Source organism: Hyposmocoma kahamanoa, unplaced genomic scaffold (assembly GCF_003589595.1).
Source record: "Hyposmocoma kahamanoa isolate Upper Pololo Valley unplaced genomic scaffold, ASM358959v1 103, whole genome shotgun sequence".
Taxonomy (NCBI): domain Eukaryota; kingdom Metazoa; phylum Arthropoda; class Insecta; order Lepidoptera; family Cosmopterigidae; genus Hyposmocoma; species Hyposmocoma kahamanoa.
Window position 1 is genome coordinate 2,057,454 of NW_020653344.1, and position 19,133 is coordinate 2,076,586.

The 19,133-nt window shown below is 35.6% G+C and overlaps 2 protein-coding genes across 2 annotated transcripts in view; one reads left to right on the plus strand and one right to left on the minus strand.

Moving 5' to 3' along the window:
- The window catches only part of LOC113238317 (40S ribosomal protein S16), a 3,041-nt gene extending 761 nt beyond the window's left edge, over positions 1–2,280 (minus strand). Inside the window, exons 1-4 of the mRNA XM_026475158.1 lie at positions 2,244–2,280; positions 2,102–2,146; positions 1,512–1,643; positions 691–805 (exon numbers count right to left, since the gene is read on the minus strand). Of these exons, the coding sequence (XP_026330943.1) occupies positions 691–805; positions 1,512–1,643; positions 2,102–2,146; positions 2,244–2,261 (310 nt within the window). The 5' untranslated portion in view covers positions 2,262–2,280. The remainder of the gene's footprint in view (positions 1–690; positions 806–1,511; positions 1,644–2,101; positions 2,147–2,243) is intronic.
- A 253-nt stretch (positions 2,281–2,533) lies between these two features.
- LOC113238030 overlaps positions 2,534–19,133 on the plus strand; it is a 64,925-nt gene continuing 48,325 nt past the window's right edge. The window contains exon 1 of the mRNA XM_026474753.1: positions 2,534–2,788. The gene's annotated coding sequence lies outside the window, so the exon portion shown is untranslated. The remainder of the gene's footprint in view (positions 2,789–19,133) is intronic.

Consider the following 19,133-nt stretch of genomic DNA (forward strand, 5'->3'; position numbering starts at 1 on the left):
TTCGAATCCGACCGGATCGAAGGAATTTTTTCTGAGTGTTCGATCTTTGTATTAATAATTATAACAACCACTAGTTTGTTATAATTATTAAGTATACAGTAATTTCACAAAAAATAATTGAATATCAATTCAATAAAAATTTAATTAACAATTACTGCACAGTTTCGAGATTAAGGCAGTGTAGTTATGTCACCTATATTTAGTTATATGCACTTATAATAGTGTACAGCATGACAGCTAGCAATATGCTATTCCTAAATCAATGTTAACCTCGAATAGACATAACAATACTTGGTCCTGGGCAAACATGTACCCTAGCCAGGGGATATTAACGCACACACTCAACATAGCCCCGCACTAGGGAAACCCTGTGTCGCGGGTGCCATGGACACACACATAGACAACCACAAATTACACCCAAACTCACGAGAGAAATAAATGTAGGCCATACACATATTTCTCCCGGCCTGGGAATCGAACCCAAGACCTCTGCATGGCAGTCCGGCGTGGTAACCGTTCGGCCACGGAGGCAGTTATATATATTAAGACAATTGAAGATAAGAATGACACTGTTTTGTTGCTTTTTCCTCCAGTTTACAATTGATGGTGATCACAATAGATCAGTTGCTGGGTAAAAATGGCTTTTGAAAATAACAGAGTGCCCGCTAAACAAAGTTTGTCTGTACTTACATTTCTGGTAGAAGGCAATGAGTGCCTTAGAAATGGCTTGTCTGATAGCATACACCTGTGCAACATGACCACCTCCCTTCACTGTCACTCTAATGTCAACTCCGGAGAACTTTTCCTGAAAACAAGTAAACTGTGTAAACAACAAAAAAGATGAAAAAAATTTATTGTATGAATGTTAATATCAGGAATAGTTTTACTTCACATCGTAAGATGCTCAGGTTCGGAATAAGATTGTAATCATCATTATATTGTGCAATTAAATTACACACTTAATCGACTTGAGTATAGAAGAAGTTTTCTTATAGATAAACTAGTGTAATAAATTTGTGCATTACACAGTGCTAATTTATGTAAAAACATTGACTCACAAAGTTTGTGAGTTACGACCACAATGTGCAACAAGTCAACAACTGGCAAGCATTCTAAACTAAATACACAAAAGACTAATTTGGACAACACAAACACGAGCATAGTGAAAATGTGAAAAAAACATGCATTAGTAGGTAATAGTTAATAAAGCCAGAAATTAGTACTAAACAAATAAAAACATGACACAAATTTATCCAATATATCAACTACAGAACAATAAGCAAACAAAAAAATTATCATAATTTTGTTTGACTATTTCAACTGACATTGTTTAATGTATTTTGTTATACATGTGATAGATTGAATTGTTTAATTATTACAAATACAAGATATTTGAAACATTAAACATTAGAATTTCTACACAATTCCATGCAACATAAATATGTTCATACAGAACTGAAAAATGATACCAATACAAACTGTAGCACATAATATATCTATACGAGACATACCTTGCCAAGTAGTAGGATGGGCTCCTGGAGTTTGTACTGCAGCAGACGGGGCTCGACGAGGTCGAGAGGGCGCCCGTTAACACTGAGCACGCCATGACCGCGTTTGCAGTATGCTACAGCAGTAGCAGTTTTCTTAAATAACAAAAATTTGAATTATTTGAAACCATAATACCTAGGATTAAATGAATATTCCACTGGATACTCTAATAAAGAAAAGGTTACGCAAATGCAACAATAACCGCGCAAAATTTTGATTGGTTATATTAGGATTGTAATCAAAGCAATAACGTAAATAGCACTCAGTGTAAACTGTGAAATGTAGTTCCCGATCAGACCAACACAGAAATAGTTCCGATATGGCTGGGAAAGTCGGAAACATTGATATCCTTTCCGTTTGTAACTGTTTCAATCCTATAGGTTATAAACAGTAAGGCTGGAAAGGCCAAGCAAATTCACATGATTTTAAACCCGTTAACAACTATTTATCTCTCCAAGACGTATTAGAGGTCCACATTGCACATATTAACGTATTCTTGACTTTCTTTATTTTTTAGTCGGCACAAACACGTGGATCCGAGAGCAACCCTCACCTTGCGTCCGAAAACTTGGACGGCCTGGATAGGTTCGCGTCTTTGCTGAAAACAACAAAAATAGTACAATGTAATATTAATAACAGAATGTACAATAATTACGCAATGAAAAAGAAAATAATTGGTAAAAATTAAAACACACCTCCTGCGGGGCAGCCATTTTGACAGAAAAAGACTGGGTGAACGAACAAATTTACCAGAGACAAGAAAGTGTTGAATGATTTGTTATTTTACTATGGTTCTTACTAGCGCCATCCAATGTCGAGTAGTCATACTAAAATTGCATTGCCATCTATTGTGTACGCAAGGAACTACATCAAGACCACAACTTTCTATATGTAATAGTACTTATTTTAGTCAATAGATGAAATATTCACAAAGTGACGCTCTAACATTCATCACCTCTTCACTACGTCCAATGTTTTGTAAATTTGTATTCGTCGAACGTAAACGCCGTAGTGGAGTCGTGTGGAATGTGCCACGGTAGCGCACCGATTACAATGAGCCGTGAAAAAGCCGACATTCCCGCGCGTGTGCTGTAGAACTTGAACAAAACAGTGTGAAAAAGTTCTTTACAAAGAGAAATTGTGCATTATTTTATGTAATGAACATAGTTTTGTGACAGGAACGATTTTATCTGGATTTCAATATAGTCCTGCGTGTTTAAATATTTGTTTGAAATTGAAGGTAAGTTCCTAAACTTTTTATTATGTACCTACTTGTTAGTAGGCAATACCATTAAATAAATATATTTTGGAGAAAATATGTTATTTACAGCTTTATTTAATATCCGCCACTTTGAAAAGTAAATTATAATGAAACATGTAATGTTCCTCAGCTATTTATTATTTGAACTATGTAGAAGCTTGCCTTAACCTTATAAAAAAAGGTATTGAGTGCCTAAAACTTCAAAGATATGTATGGACTCCGCGTGACATGTATAAATTACAAACGATTTTTTTTCTGTTTTTTTTTTACTTTTAAACTAATTACACGGGTGCGTCATAAAAAACGTATGATGATTCATGCCGCAAAGGAATGTCGTCAAATACTTGCCGTACAGTATGCTTGCTACAAAAGAGGTAAATAGGTAAAATATTGCTCTGTGTTCACTTAATAAGTATGCGGTATTTCCTATTTTATTGTGGTCGTAAACCATATTCAATTTACGCATGAAGAAATCCTGATTCAAGTTCGGCATTGACAATTTTGTGCATATAGGTACATATAGTGATAATGCAATGCCCGGTTTAGGCCTTAAAATTTAATAAGAAAAACGTTTTGTCATAAATTCATAATAACTACAGAATTAATGTCCTAGTGTTGTAGTTCCCTCGCGGACCCAGTGCGGATTCGGAACTTCATTGTTTTGCCGATGTAGATGTAGGTTTCTTCACGATGTTTCCTTCACCGAAAAGTTCGTGGTAGATTTGAAAGTAATTCTCGTACATAAATTCCGAAAAAGGTTAAAAAACTACCTCTTGTTCTTTTTTCAAGTAAAAAGTTTAAACTTTAAAGTATAAACAATTTCGCAATGAATTATAAAAATATATTATTTCGCATATAAACCAAATATATAAACCAAATGCTGTCGTACGTACCTCAAAAATGATGAAATTGAGAAAACACAACTTGAAAACTCAATAATATTACTGAACCAATAAATTTATATTCTCATCTAATAGTGTATATGTATAATTAAATAATCCCATTAATCGCAATTAAATTCATTAAGTATTTAATTTTGCATCCATTAATTGTCCCACACTTCTAGGCGCACAGTGAATTATTGTGTGTTATTATTATATTATACATAGTTAACGTTATGTAGGTACATCTAGATGCACTAAGTTTCGTACAAGTATGTACTTAATATAAACATCGAACTCACGACCTCGCAATTACGAGACATGCTCTGTTCTACACAGTCACGACGACGACGTGTGAACTTCTCCAGACACGGTTCAAACAGGTTTGCCAAATTGAAGAAAAATCCATGAAGATGAAAAACTCTTATTCTTACTTATAGTTAGTTATAGAATTCGCACTTGAAACCAAGTGCTATCGAAGCTCAAAAATTGGTGGTATTGAGAAAACACGTGGTTGTAAATGGCCCTATTTTTAAATTTGAAACACAGCACTGCTGCCTTACGGTGGAAATAGATAGGACACCACTGATTAAATAGCGAAATAGCTTTTATAATTTCTATTAAAGTGACATAAATCGAAAAGTGTTTTTTTGTACAATTAACAAATTAGATTTTTTTTATTACGTACTTGGCACCAGCCATATAAACATTGTGCCACCTATTTGGTGCCCAATGAGACATTTACATTTTATTTTGTACTTAAATAAATGTACATATGGGATATGAATGAAATGAAAATTTTTCCGGATTTAAATCGCGTATATTTGTTTTTTCAAACAAACCGACGTTTCGGGCCCTTTACAGGTCCTTTACGGTTGACGTCAGTCAACCGTGACCATTTGACTACTGTGATGCAAACTCGCATCCTAAAATTCTTCGGTCATGTCTCAAGACGGAATTTTGACTCCATAGAGCGTCTTGTTGTACAAGGCACAGTGGAGAGCACTAGACTGTGCGAAAGGTCACCCATTCGATGGACCGATCAAATAAAATCTGCAGTGGGCGGTCCTTTACATGAGTGCACGAGGGAATCCACCAACGAGAGAGATCGTGAGGCAAGCCACATCAGCCGTTAACAAACGTACTCCGTGATGACCACGACCACTCTGTCAAGAGTGATACGAAAGAGAAGGAATGCAATAGTGCTAATTTTATTTCCTTAAGGTCGATTGAATTATATCAACTGGCCTTAACTTAAATCATATAACGTTAATTAAAAAACGTGATATAGTTTAAATAACTGACGTTTTTAAGCACATGTACCATAAAATATCATATTTATAACAAGTTTAGAAAGTTCAAAGATCATACGGACACGTTAATTTGATGGTATCACAATTATGTAACTAACAACGATACTTTGACAGGCCCGTATTTAGTCTAAAGGTGGCCCGCAATGTTGCATTAAAATGTATCATATTGAGGCAGATGTAAAAAAGGTCTTACTGCGAATAATTCTGACCTTCTTATCATAACTAACGTAATATATATTTTAACAAAATTTAAGAGTCCTAGAGGGGCGACAGGGGCCCCGGAAGCAAATGGGGGGCGTTGATGCTGTCTAGGGGATGCTACCGCATTTGAAAAAGAAAACCCGAATTATCTACATAAACTGCACTATTCTTTTTTCTTCTTATTCTTTTGTGTTAAGTTAATGTAAAAAAGTACGTGTTTTCCATTATTTTTTGTAGTGGTGGTCGTTGAAAATTTTTTTATCGTGTTTGGTGAGCCAAAAAGATGGGGAACCTATGGATTAGACTGATTGGTCACTTCTCGGTTGGGCTGGGTAGATTTTCATACCTGAGGCCCCGTTTGGTAACGTGCCGTAAACTGGTCCTATATAATGATAGTCTTACACGAGATTACATTCAACGGTGTGCCAAGAAAGTTGAACAATTAAAAAAGCATCAAATATCGAACTGGCATTAATTAAATACAGTCGTTAAATATCATTTAAATGCTGTCAACGGCTTTAACTTTCATCTTAACGAGCTATTTGTGACGAGATTTGATTAATTTCACCTTTAGCTTATATATGTATATATAACATAATATTTAGGAGATATTATATTATATGAGTATCAGAAAAACAGTTATAGTATTACCAATTCTCTGTAAGAGGCTAAAAAAAATTTACATATATAATATCGCTTTAGACATTTTCAAAAGGAATCGATCTGATTTTATCAAGTAGCTAAAATTGGAACAGTAGCAATGAATTACAAATTTCGTATGGAGTAAAAAAAAAAAAAAAATGGAGTACCCCGGGTAATATTTTGGGTCCAACATTATCCGACATTACAAGATACTGTACTGACGAAACCTTTTAATTCTTAAGTTGCGCTAGCGAAATTTAATATAGATAAGTAGCATAAACTCGCGGCTTAGTCCACACGTCCATTTCGCTTTGTTGCCGTCTAATATAAAGCCGAATTAAAAGCAAAATCCCTCCGTCTTTGTTAAAATGGGACGTTTGCACCAAAGGACAATTGAGCACAGCCAACACGGAGTCGACGTAAGTAGTCTGCACCTGACGGCAAGCCATCAACGAACCTGCATGTCGGACCACCGTTGTTTGACCGACTGTGAGTAGTTACGACGTAAGGCTTCCTGTTAATAGGCGCCTAATCCATTTAAGACTTAACTGGATCTCGCCTCACTGCAAAGTATTGGTTGAAGACCAACCGTTAAAAGAAAAGTGGTAAATGGACACATATACGATCATATAATTAAGAATTACGGGACCGAATGAAGGAGCATCGTTGTGTTATAAATCTTAGACTCTAATATTGCCATTCATTTCGAGTTCGTAGGTTTTCGCGATTGTTACAAATAGGAAATGAAACTATTTTTCCGGATTTAAATCGCGTATATTTGTTTTTTCAAACACATTGGAATGTTTTCTTTGTAAAATTAAAAATAAGGTATTTAATTAATAACTATTGTTACTATAGTGAAAAAATAGGGTGGTTTGCATCAATATTAGACGTAACTGGTTCAAAGCTGTACCACCTCAGTCAACCGTGACCATGGGACCTGTAAAGGGCCCGAAACGTCGGTTTGTTTGAAAAAACAAATATACGCGATTTAAATCCGGAAAAATAGTTTCATTTCCTATTGCAATTCATGTTTTTACATTTTGATTAGGTAGTTGGTCCTATCGATGTAGGTAGTTTGTAGCTATCTATAGAATTGAATATATTTAATGTTTTTTTTTTTTTTTTTTTTTTAAATAATAATAACGCAGACACTCAACATAGCCCCGCACTAGGGAAACCCTGTGTCGCGGGTGCCATGGACACACACATAGACAACCACAAATTACACCCAAACTCACGAGAGAAATAAATGTAGGCCATATAAATATTTCTCCCGGCCCGGGAATCGAACCCGGGGACCTCTGCGTGGCAGTCCGGTATGGTAACCGTTCGGCCACGGAGGCAGTTTAATGTACTACTAACATCCACTGGGTCCGTAACGTACTTAAAATGATTGTAACATCTACCTACTTCGAATAAATTTAATCCATTTATTTCGACTAACAATAGACTCAAATGTGTTAGAAGATCCAAGATAGGTAGATAGAAAATTCTTTATTGTTAACACCACATACATAGAGATATTACAGGACAAAAATTAAACACATTAGCAGGGTAACAATTGGTGGTCTTATCGCATACAGCGATTTCTTCCAGGCAACCTTAGGATGGAGAGAGACAAACATGAATTGTTGTACAATGAAAAACACTTTATTGTACAACACAAACAAATTACAAATTTTTACATATATTTTGTATTTTAAACATTAATATATTTACACTTTAATAATAACGATTGCGCTTGTCTAGTCGTAACTGGGAGAGAATTCCAGAGACGAAGAGCGTGCACAGAGAAAGAAGAATCGTAAAACGAAGTGGAGTGCGATGGCATCTTGAGACTAAGATTTTCTGAAGACCGAGATGTGAACTCGTATTTTATTATTTTTTATTTATGATACAAAGTTGTACACGTGCAATCTGTGGAGCAATTACACTAAAAAGCCTATGCCTTGCTTATCCAATTCAACAACGCCCTCAACTTTCAAGGGGACTGCTGGGACTGCCTCGACACGGTAACGCCTCAGGGAAGTTCGCGGAGGCTAGAATTGATAGCTTTCAGGCAGTCGTTCGCAAGATAGTGGTATCCCTGTTGGCCAGAGTGAGAGGCAACACCAACAGTCTTCTTAAGGTGGTAGCAGAGAGGATGGACAGCTCAATCCTGAAGTATTGGATGTTCATACATGTTCATGAAAATGAACACTTTGCTTTCTACTAACATAGTCGTAAGTAAGTACCTACTAACAGTATATGGACATGTAACTGTACCAACTGTCTGAAATAAATTCCTTCGTTTCATTTCAAAGTGACGGAACGAACAAGTCGTGCGCCTGTTAGTAAGCGACACGCCCGTCGGCGATTTAAAGCTCTGAGGCATTGCATATAGCAGTTGCAATGCCACTCAGAGCTTTAAATCGCAAAGATCAGCCCGTCACCCGATGCATAAGTTGATAAGTCTCATGTGCTTGTAGTTTCACCAGCATCGTTACACTTCAAAACCGGACCGCAGTAATGCTGACATCACTTGGCTTGGCGGCAGAAATAGGTAAGGTGGCAGTACTAGCCTGGACGAACTCTTTCACAAGGAGCTCTTCTCATATGAATAGGTAATATTATTCCAACAACCTTAGAATAATAACGCATAGAAACCTAGTCCGCACACACTAAGTGAGGCAAATTGAAGAGCTCCCAATGGGCCTACACGAGCGGGCGGGCCGTCAGTGCTCAAGGTCAACTTGCACCGCGAACAGCTCAAGAACTTTAGCTAAAAATGACGAAATGTGCGGTAAATGAGTGTAAAAATACGTCAGACAAACATAAAATAGATACTAACATCACATTCCACAAGGAAGTAACGCATTTCAACTTGTATTTTTATATAAATATTCACTAAAACCGAAAATTAACCTACTACTAAAACTAGCCCACACGAATTTGATTTTTGCCTCACTTGTGACAGTTCGTTTGATATGAAAGTATCATTCTATGCGTTATTATTTTAAGCCAACAACATTATTCGCAACAAGAGGTAATATTATTCCATATTAAATTAAAATCATTACATATTATTGGCAATGTTAAATCAATTAAAAAGTTATGGAGAGCTGTAAAATTGAGTTTTGAATATAGGTGTAAAAAAAATGTCCAATATTCCCGCCGACCTTATATAATATTTGTTTTATTTTATAGTTTCATTGCCGCCGACAAAATGTACTTGAAAAAATATGTTCCATATTACATGATGGATAAGATATGATTTTGTTGAAAGCGGGAATGCCTTACCCTACTTTTGAAACGATAAGCCAATGTTTAAACTCGATAGCTGTGACTCTTCACTTACTTTTAGATATTTTTACATGTTCCGTACACGGAAGTCACACAAAAAATAAAAGAATAAATTAACCGCTTTTTTGACAAGTTGTTAAAAAAAACCGACGTCAAAAGTTTGTGGAATTACATCTCGCCAAGTTTTATTGTAATCGGTTAACGGGAAGTGGATGAAATACAATAAACTGTATTCATCCCCTAATTTGCTACCCTTCGAAGTGGAATATTTTCTTCAACTTTGAATGGGACCTTTCCAACAAAAAAGAATAATCGAAATCGGTTTACAAATGTCAAATTAATCGCGTAACACAAAACAAAAATACAATCGAATTGCGAACGTCCTCTTCTTTTTAAAGACGGTTAAAAATAAATAGATAAACTGGAAAAATATAATATTACAATACGCAATTGTTCACATTGATTATATTATTTTTTATTATTTACAATAGAAGAGGTAAGAAAACAAACGAAAAAACTTATTTCAACTTCAAAAGCGTTGAATTCTAAATTCCCCAAGAATGACGCATAAGATTCCCATTTCGAAGTAATTTATAGATAACTGGAGAAGCAATTAAACTTAAAAAGTTAAGGCACTTAGCGGTTATGTAACTTAACCCATTTGTGCCCGCCGTGCCCAATCGAGGTCACTAGTTTAAGTACCCGTAATTTTTTTATATTTCAATTAATACTTATTACAAAAGCGTATATGTGAAGTAAAATAGTGAATCTTGATTTCATTACTTAAAAAAATGTTTAGAATTAAATAAAAGTGGTTTTACTGTTGCTTTTGCGGGGTTAATTTCCGCACGTGAAACGCTAAAGTTAATTGTTTCTCCTGCATGTTATTACCAACAATTTATTTATTTCCAGTGTCCTAATAATGATAGGGATATATGTACATACATTGTTGAAATATATTCGTATACTATGAAATATAAATTATATAATTGAGTTGAATTGTGTTTTCACAACTTCAGACGGTGGTATATAACGGTGTCCCCAATTGGGGCCATTGGGCGCATGAGTAGTTTATCAGTTTTTCATCTACAAGTCATTTTCAAGTAAATAATGACACAACCGGTATTTGGCAGCTACAATTATTACTATGAACTTCGGAAAGCCTTTGAAGCTATAATGGATGAGAAAGACCATGATGTGGAGATAGATTTAGGGGGCATTTCCCCTAGAACCGAGGGCGCTCACCGATGTAGAAGTACTATACTTATGTAACGAGATCTAATAATCTACTGCAAACTGGTTGAACTGAACTGTCTGCAAAGGAAAAGCTAAGAAATATCTGCTAGTACTAGATTTGTAACACACATGAAGAGTAAAACCGTGCCAATTTTGACTATCGATTTTGCCCAATCAACCAAATTCTGTTCGTTTTATGGCTTGACAATAGTAATTGCACAATGGGCTTTGATTATGACAATGTCCTTTCCCTGGAGAAAATAAAAAGATAAAGCGCTGTGAATAAACAGAAATTTGACGTGGGTATCCTGCGTGATTTCAAACTTACCAGCAGGATAAATTAAGCTGATCAATCTTTTTATATCGCACTGCCATTCGAGGCAAAAACTGGTGGTGTGTTTTGTTCCGCTACAAGCTGGACCTAGCACTAGCTAATACACGGCATTTACACCTCCTGACCAATGATACGAAGGTAGATCAGCTACAGTTTAACGGTTACATCACGTCACTATTTGAGACACAAACGCTCAAAGTTTATATCCAGCAGCTTCTTTGGTGCTAAATCTACAGTACATTGGTGTTGGTCACTATGCTCAGAAGTTGGCTTAACAGTTACGATGTGCTATTGCTATTGAGCCACAAATAAGCGCGTTAGCAATACAAAAAGTGCGTCAAGTCATTGTGCACCAACAAATATTGTTACATATTTCTTGACACTGCTTGAGTCGATTGCCCCCATTTGAGGACGCCATTTTTGTCTACTATACTACTATAGTGGATGATGGTTACAATAGTTATTAATTAAATACCTTATTTTTAATTTTACAAAGAAAACATTCCAATTTACGCTATACAGATATTAATTTTTTACAAATTATTTTATTGAATGATTTTTTTATTAAGTTCAATTTATTATTAATTAATAATAGAAATTAGAATAAACTAAAACATATTAATTAGTACTGCAGTCTTATGTCTGTTTGGGATTTTTCATTAGAGGAAATACTGGTTCCCAAACTGGTGGTACGGAGAAACCATCTTCCCTGTTGAAATGAGGATGTTTTTTAATTTCAATGGCCTCTCGTAGCATCCTGGGTAGATAACGGACTTCTTTTGCAAGGACCTGGGGTTTGTCAAACTTCATTGAATAGGTTTATCCATAACATGCTCGCAGACTGCAGACTTGTTTACGCGACGGTTTTTGACATCAGCTATATGGACTTTGATGCGGGTACAAATACTTTGCTTTGTCCAATATAAGAGAGACCGCACTCACAGTCAAGCTTGTAAACTCGTGCATCCTGTAAGTCAATATGTTTATTGTTGTATGTATTGTTATAGTTATAGCGATTTCATTAACGGTATTCTTTATAATTATACCATAGATTTTTGTTAATAAATTATTATGAATCACAAATTAATACTGTTATTACGGACACTTTGCATTTCCTGTTAAAACCTTTTTGAAAACAAATTGATAAGACGAGCACGAAATCGTCAAAGTGTTAATGCCAACTCGCATATGATAAACCCATTGAAGTCGAGACTTATTGCCTTTAAAATGTAATAAACTGAAGACTTTGCCCATCTATCTAAAATTTGCCAAAGAAAAAATCACCAATGCTTGTCTGTATGATTTTAAACCTTTGCCTTTTCTTTAATGGAAAGAATTAAAAAACGAAACAAATACAGCAATTTGTTATATCAGCAAATAGCTTTAATCCTAAAAATGGTCATATATCAGTAATTCTCGGACTAGTATTTACTACCTAATTTCCGTGGCAATTTTTATTGTTTAATTATTCGATTTTTTATCGTGCAATATTATTTAATATTCGAGTATTGTACAGTGAAATATTATTAATATTTAATAATTACACGATAATATACTTGAATATTTAATTAACTGTTATTTATAAAATAAACAGAAATATAAGTAAAATATATAAATAACGTAAATATTTTTGCTAATTTACAATGTAGTATGTGATTCTTTGAGTTTTATAGACGGCATTTTGTCTTGAAACTTGAATAAAATGACGCAAGACTACAAATGTCAGGTTCGTCTTATGGCTTGACGCAGATTGATTGTAGGGTCGGTCATTTGACTGAGATTCGAATCTTCGCTACGCGGACACTAGCGACACATAAGATCATTGGACGGTAATAATATGGTATTGTATTATTTGCATGAAATTATATTGATATTTGTTGACTTTTAACGCAGTCAAATTATATATCATTAATCGTTGTGTTCGTAATGGCAGCGCCGGCGCTAGCCCTTGTAGCGTCCGGGTGCAATCATTACTCTGGCTCCTTCTAGTAGGCACACGATCAAAATGGAATATTTACAGCTATATTTCCCCAGTGATCGGAAATTCGGGTGCAAATAGTGCAATTATAAATGATGTTGGGAAGCAATAACGCGTTTACTTCTCTTGCGCCGCACTCCCTGTACCATAGGTAAAAAGTCACTGCCTGATGGAACAGATTTCATAATTAAGTGTGTTGCTACACGACCCCGCAGTCACCCTGTATGGGTCCTCTCCAGGCTGTCGTAACCTTTTTTTTTCAAGGCAACGTACTTTCAGTTTAGCACTTCAAATCTGAGCTGTTGTCAAACTCGTTCTGTCAATGAGTTGTAGTTGATTTACTAATCACTACTGTGAATGTTCGATTTTGAAAGCTGAGTATGGTGACATGTATATTCAGTCAGACGACCTCGGTGACCCAATGATTGCGGGCGCTGGATAAGGAGGGTTCCATTCCCGGTAGAACTAATTTAGGAAAAGACCTTTTCTACATTGGTTTTGGGGTCTATTCCCGTTCTCTGTCCGACATCCGTCCGAAACAATTACAGTCAAATAAGCAATACTCGACCGAAATACGAATGAAGCTTCATTATGTTTTGATTTGGTCGAGTATTACTTATGTGATAGTAATGGTTTCGGGAGAACGGGAGTAGATCTGGGTGTACTGGAACGTGCCCCAGACTGAATTCCGCTGCTCTGGAACTCATAGTACTGGGAATTCCCTAGTATGAGCCAGGCAGTCGGTGTGATTGTTAAGTACATTATTATTATTATCCAATGGCCTAAAAGATTAATTAACAATTTTTCAATAGTATGTTGTTATAGTAGTAATTTTGTAGTGGCGGTATTCCCCATCAATGGCACAGTCGGCCGGGGTCAGGGACTGTAATTCAGGAACCAATTAACAGTACGTGCCGTATCGAGCGTGACCGTAACTAGAATTAACCCGTTTGCGGACAAACCTATTTTTTCTTTTAATTATTATTAAGTTACGACAAAAACGTTAGAGAAATGAGTGATATACCTGTTACTTTAATATTTTTGGTTAAAAGTAGATTTAGTAAGCAGTAATTTTATATAATAAGTTAAGGCGGCGTGACACGGACCTGTTATCGTACGTATTTTGCACAATTGAGTCCAAATATTGGATTTTTCTAATCAAATGCAAATATTTGAACTTTTTAGATTGCCTACTTTTGGTTGTTAAATTATTGATAAAAAATAAATTTTGATACAATAAGTCAATGATTTATCAAACACATTAATAATATAAAACACTAAAGTTCACACGGATCAATACTTTTGGCCATTATTTTGTATATATTTTATTCACTTTTTTACATATATAAAATAATTCAATGGCTTCCTCAACGACCACGACTACACTACGTTACAGTCCAGTCGAGTACGAAGAGCCAAATCAAATAAAAATTCAAAACCTAACAACCTTTTAATGGACATTTCCATTAATACGCTTTCTCCTTTTGTACATACATTTTACGGTTGGGTACAAATTAGAAATACAAAAGTTCGTTGTGATTAATACACAAATGTGAGTTACCTTTATTGTGTATTTGATGAACTACAATACAACACCCACTGTGTTGTGCTGATGTAGGTCGATAAGCCACTGGCCGTTAGTTAATAATAAAAATAAAACGTTATGTCATACACAGCATTCTTAATTAATGAATTCAATTATTTTTTTAAAACCCAAGATGCACTCTTATACTTTTGTAAATCTCACACTCTACTACGCCGTGTGCGCGCTCATTACAGATTGCATTAATTTCAAATCCTATCAAGAAAAAATCCAAGGTCATGAAAATAGTATTAATTACAAGTTATTGACAACCATATAAACGGGATGTCAGCTTTTTTTGAAATTTTTTTTTAGAATTGAAATTGTTTTATCACTTAGAACACGTACACAATTTTGACGTAGTTTTGAAGGAAGTACAGATACTATTTCAGTTACCACGGAAAAGATTTGAACATCAAAGATGTGGTGTTTTATTAAACGTTCCAATAAATCTAAAATACAATTAATATTAGACTCGGATTTATTATATAACAATCGGGAAATATATTACTTAGCGAACTAATGTGACCTAGAAAGAACAAGAAGTGGAAGAATATCAAACAAATGAAACTAATAAGAAACCACGTGAAACAAATATCGCCATGGAACAAATGTATTTTTTTTTCGAATTTTTAAACCTGAACACCCCCTTTTCGTCCCCATAGTGAACTTGCCCTTAAACATTTAGTTTTATTCTCCGGTGACCCGTGTGGAAGTCCTTGAATCGACTTCACACTCAGGTAGGTCGCTGTAGAGACAAGATGTGGAAATGGAAGGTATGTTAGTCTAACGCAGAGGTTCCCAGACTTTTTCTCTCATAGCCCACTTTCAAAATTTAGTTGGTTCCGGTGGACCTCCTGCAGCTACATTTCTACCATATTCCATATCCAAATTATTTTTGTCACGCCAACATAGACCCCCGACGAGTCTCCCGTGGAGCCCTGGGAGTCCACCTGGACCACTTCGGGAACTAGGGGTCTAACCCAATGCGATTACGGTGCCCCGACACAGTCCATGCAGCACTTGTTGTTGTGCCCCTTGTGTCCAAACCATGTACGAAGGAAGATCTCAAGAAGAAGCAATCAAGGTGGCAACATACTATTAAAAGTCAATGTATGTAGATCTAAAATAAAAGAAGCATCGACACGAAAGAAGAAGATTTTATTGGACCAATTATTGTATTATGACTTGAAATAATACCAACCAAAGCATTTTTAATCCATTGCGTATCAATATAATAATTTTAGTTAACGTGTTGTTTTACCAATTGGGATTTTTAATAACTTTTTACGTCTTGAGTTTTAAAATTGATCAATAAATGAAATAGTGAGAGAAAGTGACTACCTATTCTTGGCACAGATAATTACAGTTTGCACTAAAGTAGAGAGACTGCAGATCAATGGACATTGACGTCATGCCGCCTAACTATGAGATTAATCCATCCATATTATATATGTATAGCATAAAAATATTTATATTTCATTCGCACGGAAAAAATATAGACTACTATTATTGATGACCCTCTATGATACGTACACAAAATCAATATAGTGATTATTTATAATATCAATTTTATGGACAATTGTTATTTGCTTTCAACGAGACGGCATTGTGTTGGTCAATTATAAAGAATGATAAACAAACAGAAAGCAGTCTTGTTCACTCGCTAGCAAATCAAAGTGGTATCTTTTTCGAGATGGCAGTGAAAAAGGAAAACTCTATAAGAAATCTGGAAAATGTTGCAATTGTCTTTGTGCTTCAAATATTTTACGTAAGTGCCATTCTTGAAAAGAGAAGTGATCAGTTTTACATACTTAAAGCTACCAATAGAAACACACCGCCTTTTGACAAGTTAACAAAAGGACAAACACTTTATTCTGACAGCTCGTGTGCTTTTAAAAACTGCTTTATATCCGATGACGCTTCTGATTTCAACGATACAAGAAATTTCAACGCTGTACTTTTCAATGCAGTAGACCTTTACAAAGATAGTGAGTCATTAATGCCGCCAGACACACGATCTAGCTCTCAGAAATATATTTTTGTAAGTACTGAATCTGCAACGACCCATCCAATCGAGCAAGGTAATTTTGATGATTACTTTAACTGGACTTGGACATACAGATTGGACAGCGATATCCCGTTTCAATCTATATTAGTAACAGATGCTTTTGGTCAAGTAATGGGACCTAAAAAGGTCATGCATTGGATGGATATTGACAAAATGGCACCAACCAGTGAAGATACGATAGATATATTGCGAAAAAAGAGCATTGCAGCGGCCTGGATTGTATCCAACTGTAAGGCGAACAACAGACGTTTACAATTCGCAAATAAATTAAAGAGTGAATTAAATAAGTACGGTGAACGATTAGACATTTATGGCCGTTGCGGAGTTTTCGATTGTCCAGAAAGCCTGGAGCAATCGTGTTATGACACGATAACAAGGGATTATTTCTTCTATCTGTCGTTCGAGAATTCGTTCAGTGAAGACTACGTCACTGAGGAATTGTTAATCCCTTTAAAATATTTTGCAGTGCCGATCGTTTATGGTGGTGCTAATTATACCAGGTACGTACAATGTAAAACCTGATTAGGCATTTCTATATGATATCTTAGATGATATGACTTTTTTTTGTTTAGATTCATGCCAGACGGAATATACATCAACGCCCGGTCGTTTCTACCAGAACAACTGGCAACTGAGATAGTCAAAATTATTCACAACAAGGAGGCATACTATGAATACTTCAAATGGCACAGATATTATAGTTATTCCCACATTAGAGAGAGCGATAATATATGTACATTGTGTGCAATGCTTAATAATGCTACTCGGAGGATAAATAGAAGTATTTATACGAATTTGTCTCTATGGTGGAATGAGAGCCATCCATTAAATCTGTTCAAACCGGAAGTTCCTGATAATGCATACATCCAGATGGAAATATTGGATACACAAAATAGTAATACTACTACAGGAAAGGCAACAACACCCAATTCTATTAAAGAATTTCTATCAAATGTGCTTCAGTATTACGAAACAATTTAATTTCAGGTCAAGATTACCAAATTATGCATTTTCATCGTGCTTGATAAGCGACGCTTTGCTCTTTAACCCCCAACGCAAAAAAGAATAAATGTATAAAGGAGGAAAGGTTTTGAAACCTTGGAGGCTAATTTAATTGGGATGGTTCTTAAGTATCTTGGATAAAAATCTGTGGTTTAAGCTACAAACTGGAGGACAGCGGGCGGCGGCTTGCGCGACTTGATCTAAGTACCTAAATAAGCTGTGCAGTTTTTTAATTTTAACTTAAGTTTTATTGAGTATTTAGGGATTTCAATATTTATAATAAAATACTTGTTGCAAGTTATTTTTATGATTGTTTTTTCATTAGGCTATAATTCTTATCGATAATTTATAAAACTATTTTTTTTATGATACTTAGTAATGGGACGAACAAGTCGTGCGCCTGGTTGTAAACGTCACGCCTGTCTATAACAGTTGCAGTGCCGCTCGAAGGGCACTGCCACTGCGCCCGTCATCCTGAGACATAAGTTGAAAAGTCTCGTGTACCTGTAATTTCACCAGCACCCTTACCCTTTAAATTCAAAACGCAGTAATGTTCGCATTACTGCTTGGCGGCAGAAATGGATAAGGTGGCAGCACTACCCTGGACAAACCTTATTCTTCTACTTCTCAATATTCCAATACAAACTTTTCAAATAACTATATACTTACGTGGCATTACAATTTTGGGCCTAATTATCAAATACATAGATATTGCTGCTAATTGGAAGCTTTTTTGGGGGAGAAAATTATGCGAAAAATGTTATGCATACATAATTAATACTCGAGTATCAAAGAAAATACTGAGTCGATATTACCTTTCCTTCTTCAATCGGATCTCTACTTTAATCATATATACATATATGTATAGGTTTACGTCATATAATTTTCAATTAGTTCCACTCGAAGCAAGAATTGAAAGACTGCATTTGCATGCAACACGAACGATACCGCAAATATGAAACGCCGACTATGTTATGCATAATAAAAAATACGTTCTGGCATTATACAGGTACACTTATGTACATTATGTATACGTTTGCCAGTATCTAATGACTTTGCTTGTGAAGCTACAAAACATAATTCATTCATTCATTTTAAGACTAACTTTAAAGATTTTCCTCCACAAAAGTTCCGATTACGGAAAACCAGAATTAATTTGGAAATATCGTATTTTAAGATTTCGTGGTCGTCTGTCGCTGGCTAGTCAACTAGTGTTCATGGAGCCTGATATCTGGAAAAACAAAACGCGGAAAGGTCCCTGAACATTTAGAAAATCTAGTAGTAAAACTTCAAAGATCTAGCTCCTTCTAGAGAACGGCAAAGTCTTCAACTTTCTACTTCGTAGGAGTTGATTTTTCTTAAGTACATTTACTGCATGGCAAAAAATAATTGCATATAGCCATGAGGTACCATATGGATGTATTGTGGTAAAAGGTCAGTCACCAGTTTTACAAAAAATGCAACAAAAATGGACTACAAAAAATAAAGCTCATTGTTTACGACGTAGTCATTAAGACCAGCTTTCTGTTATATGGCCTAGGGAAGTAACGATACCGAAGTAAAAAACGTTAAATGATCTATCGTTACTACGGTTGACTAGCAAGGCAGTGTAGATGCTAGCTCTATCGGTACGCTTCATCTAAGCAATCTCGAGAAAAGATGTGGTGACACAGATTTGTACAGTAAGCCGTTTTATACTTAGCGTTACTGCCGTCGGTATCGGCTTTACTTATGGTGCAGTGTGTACGGCGGGCTTAAGGGGGCGCCGAGGATCGCTCGTGACGCAAGTGAAGTTTTAG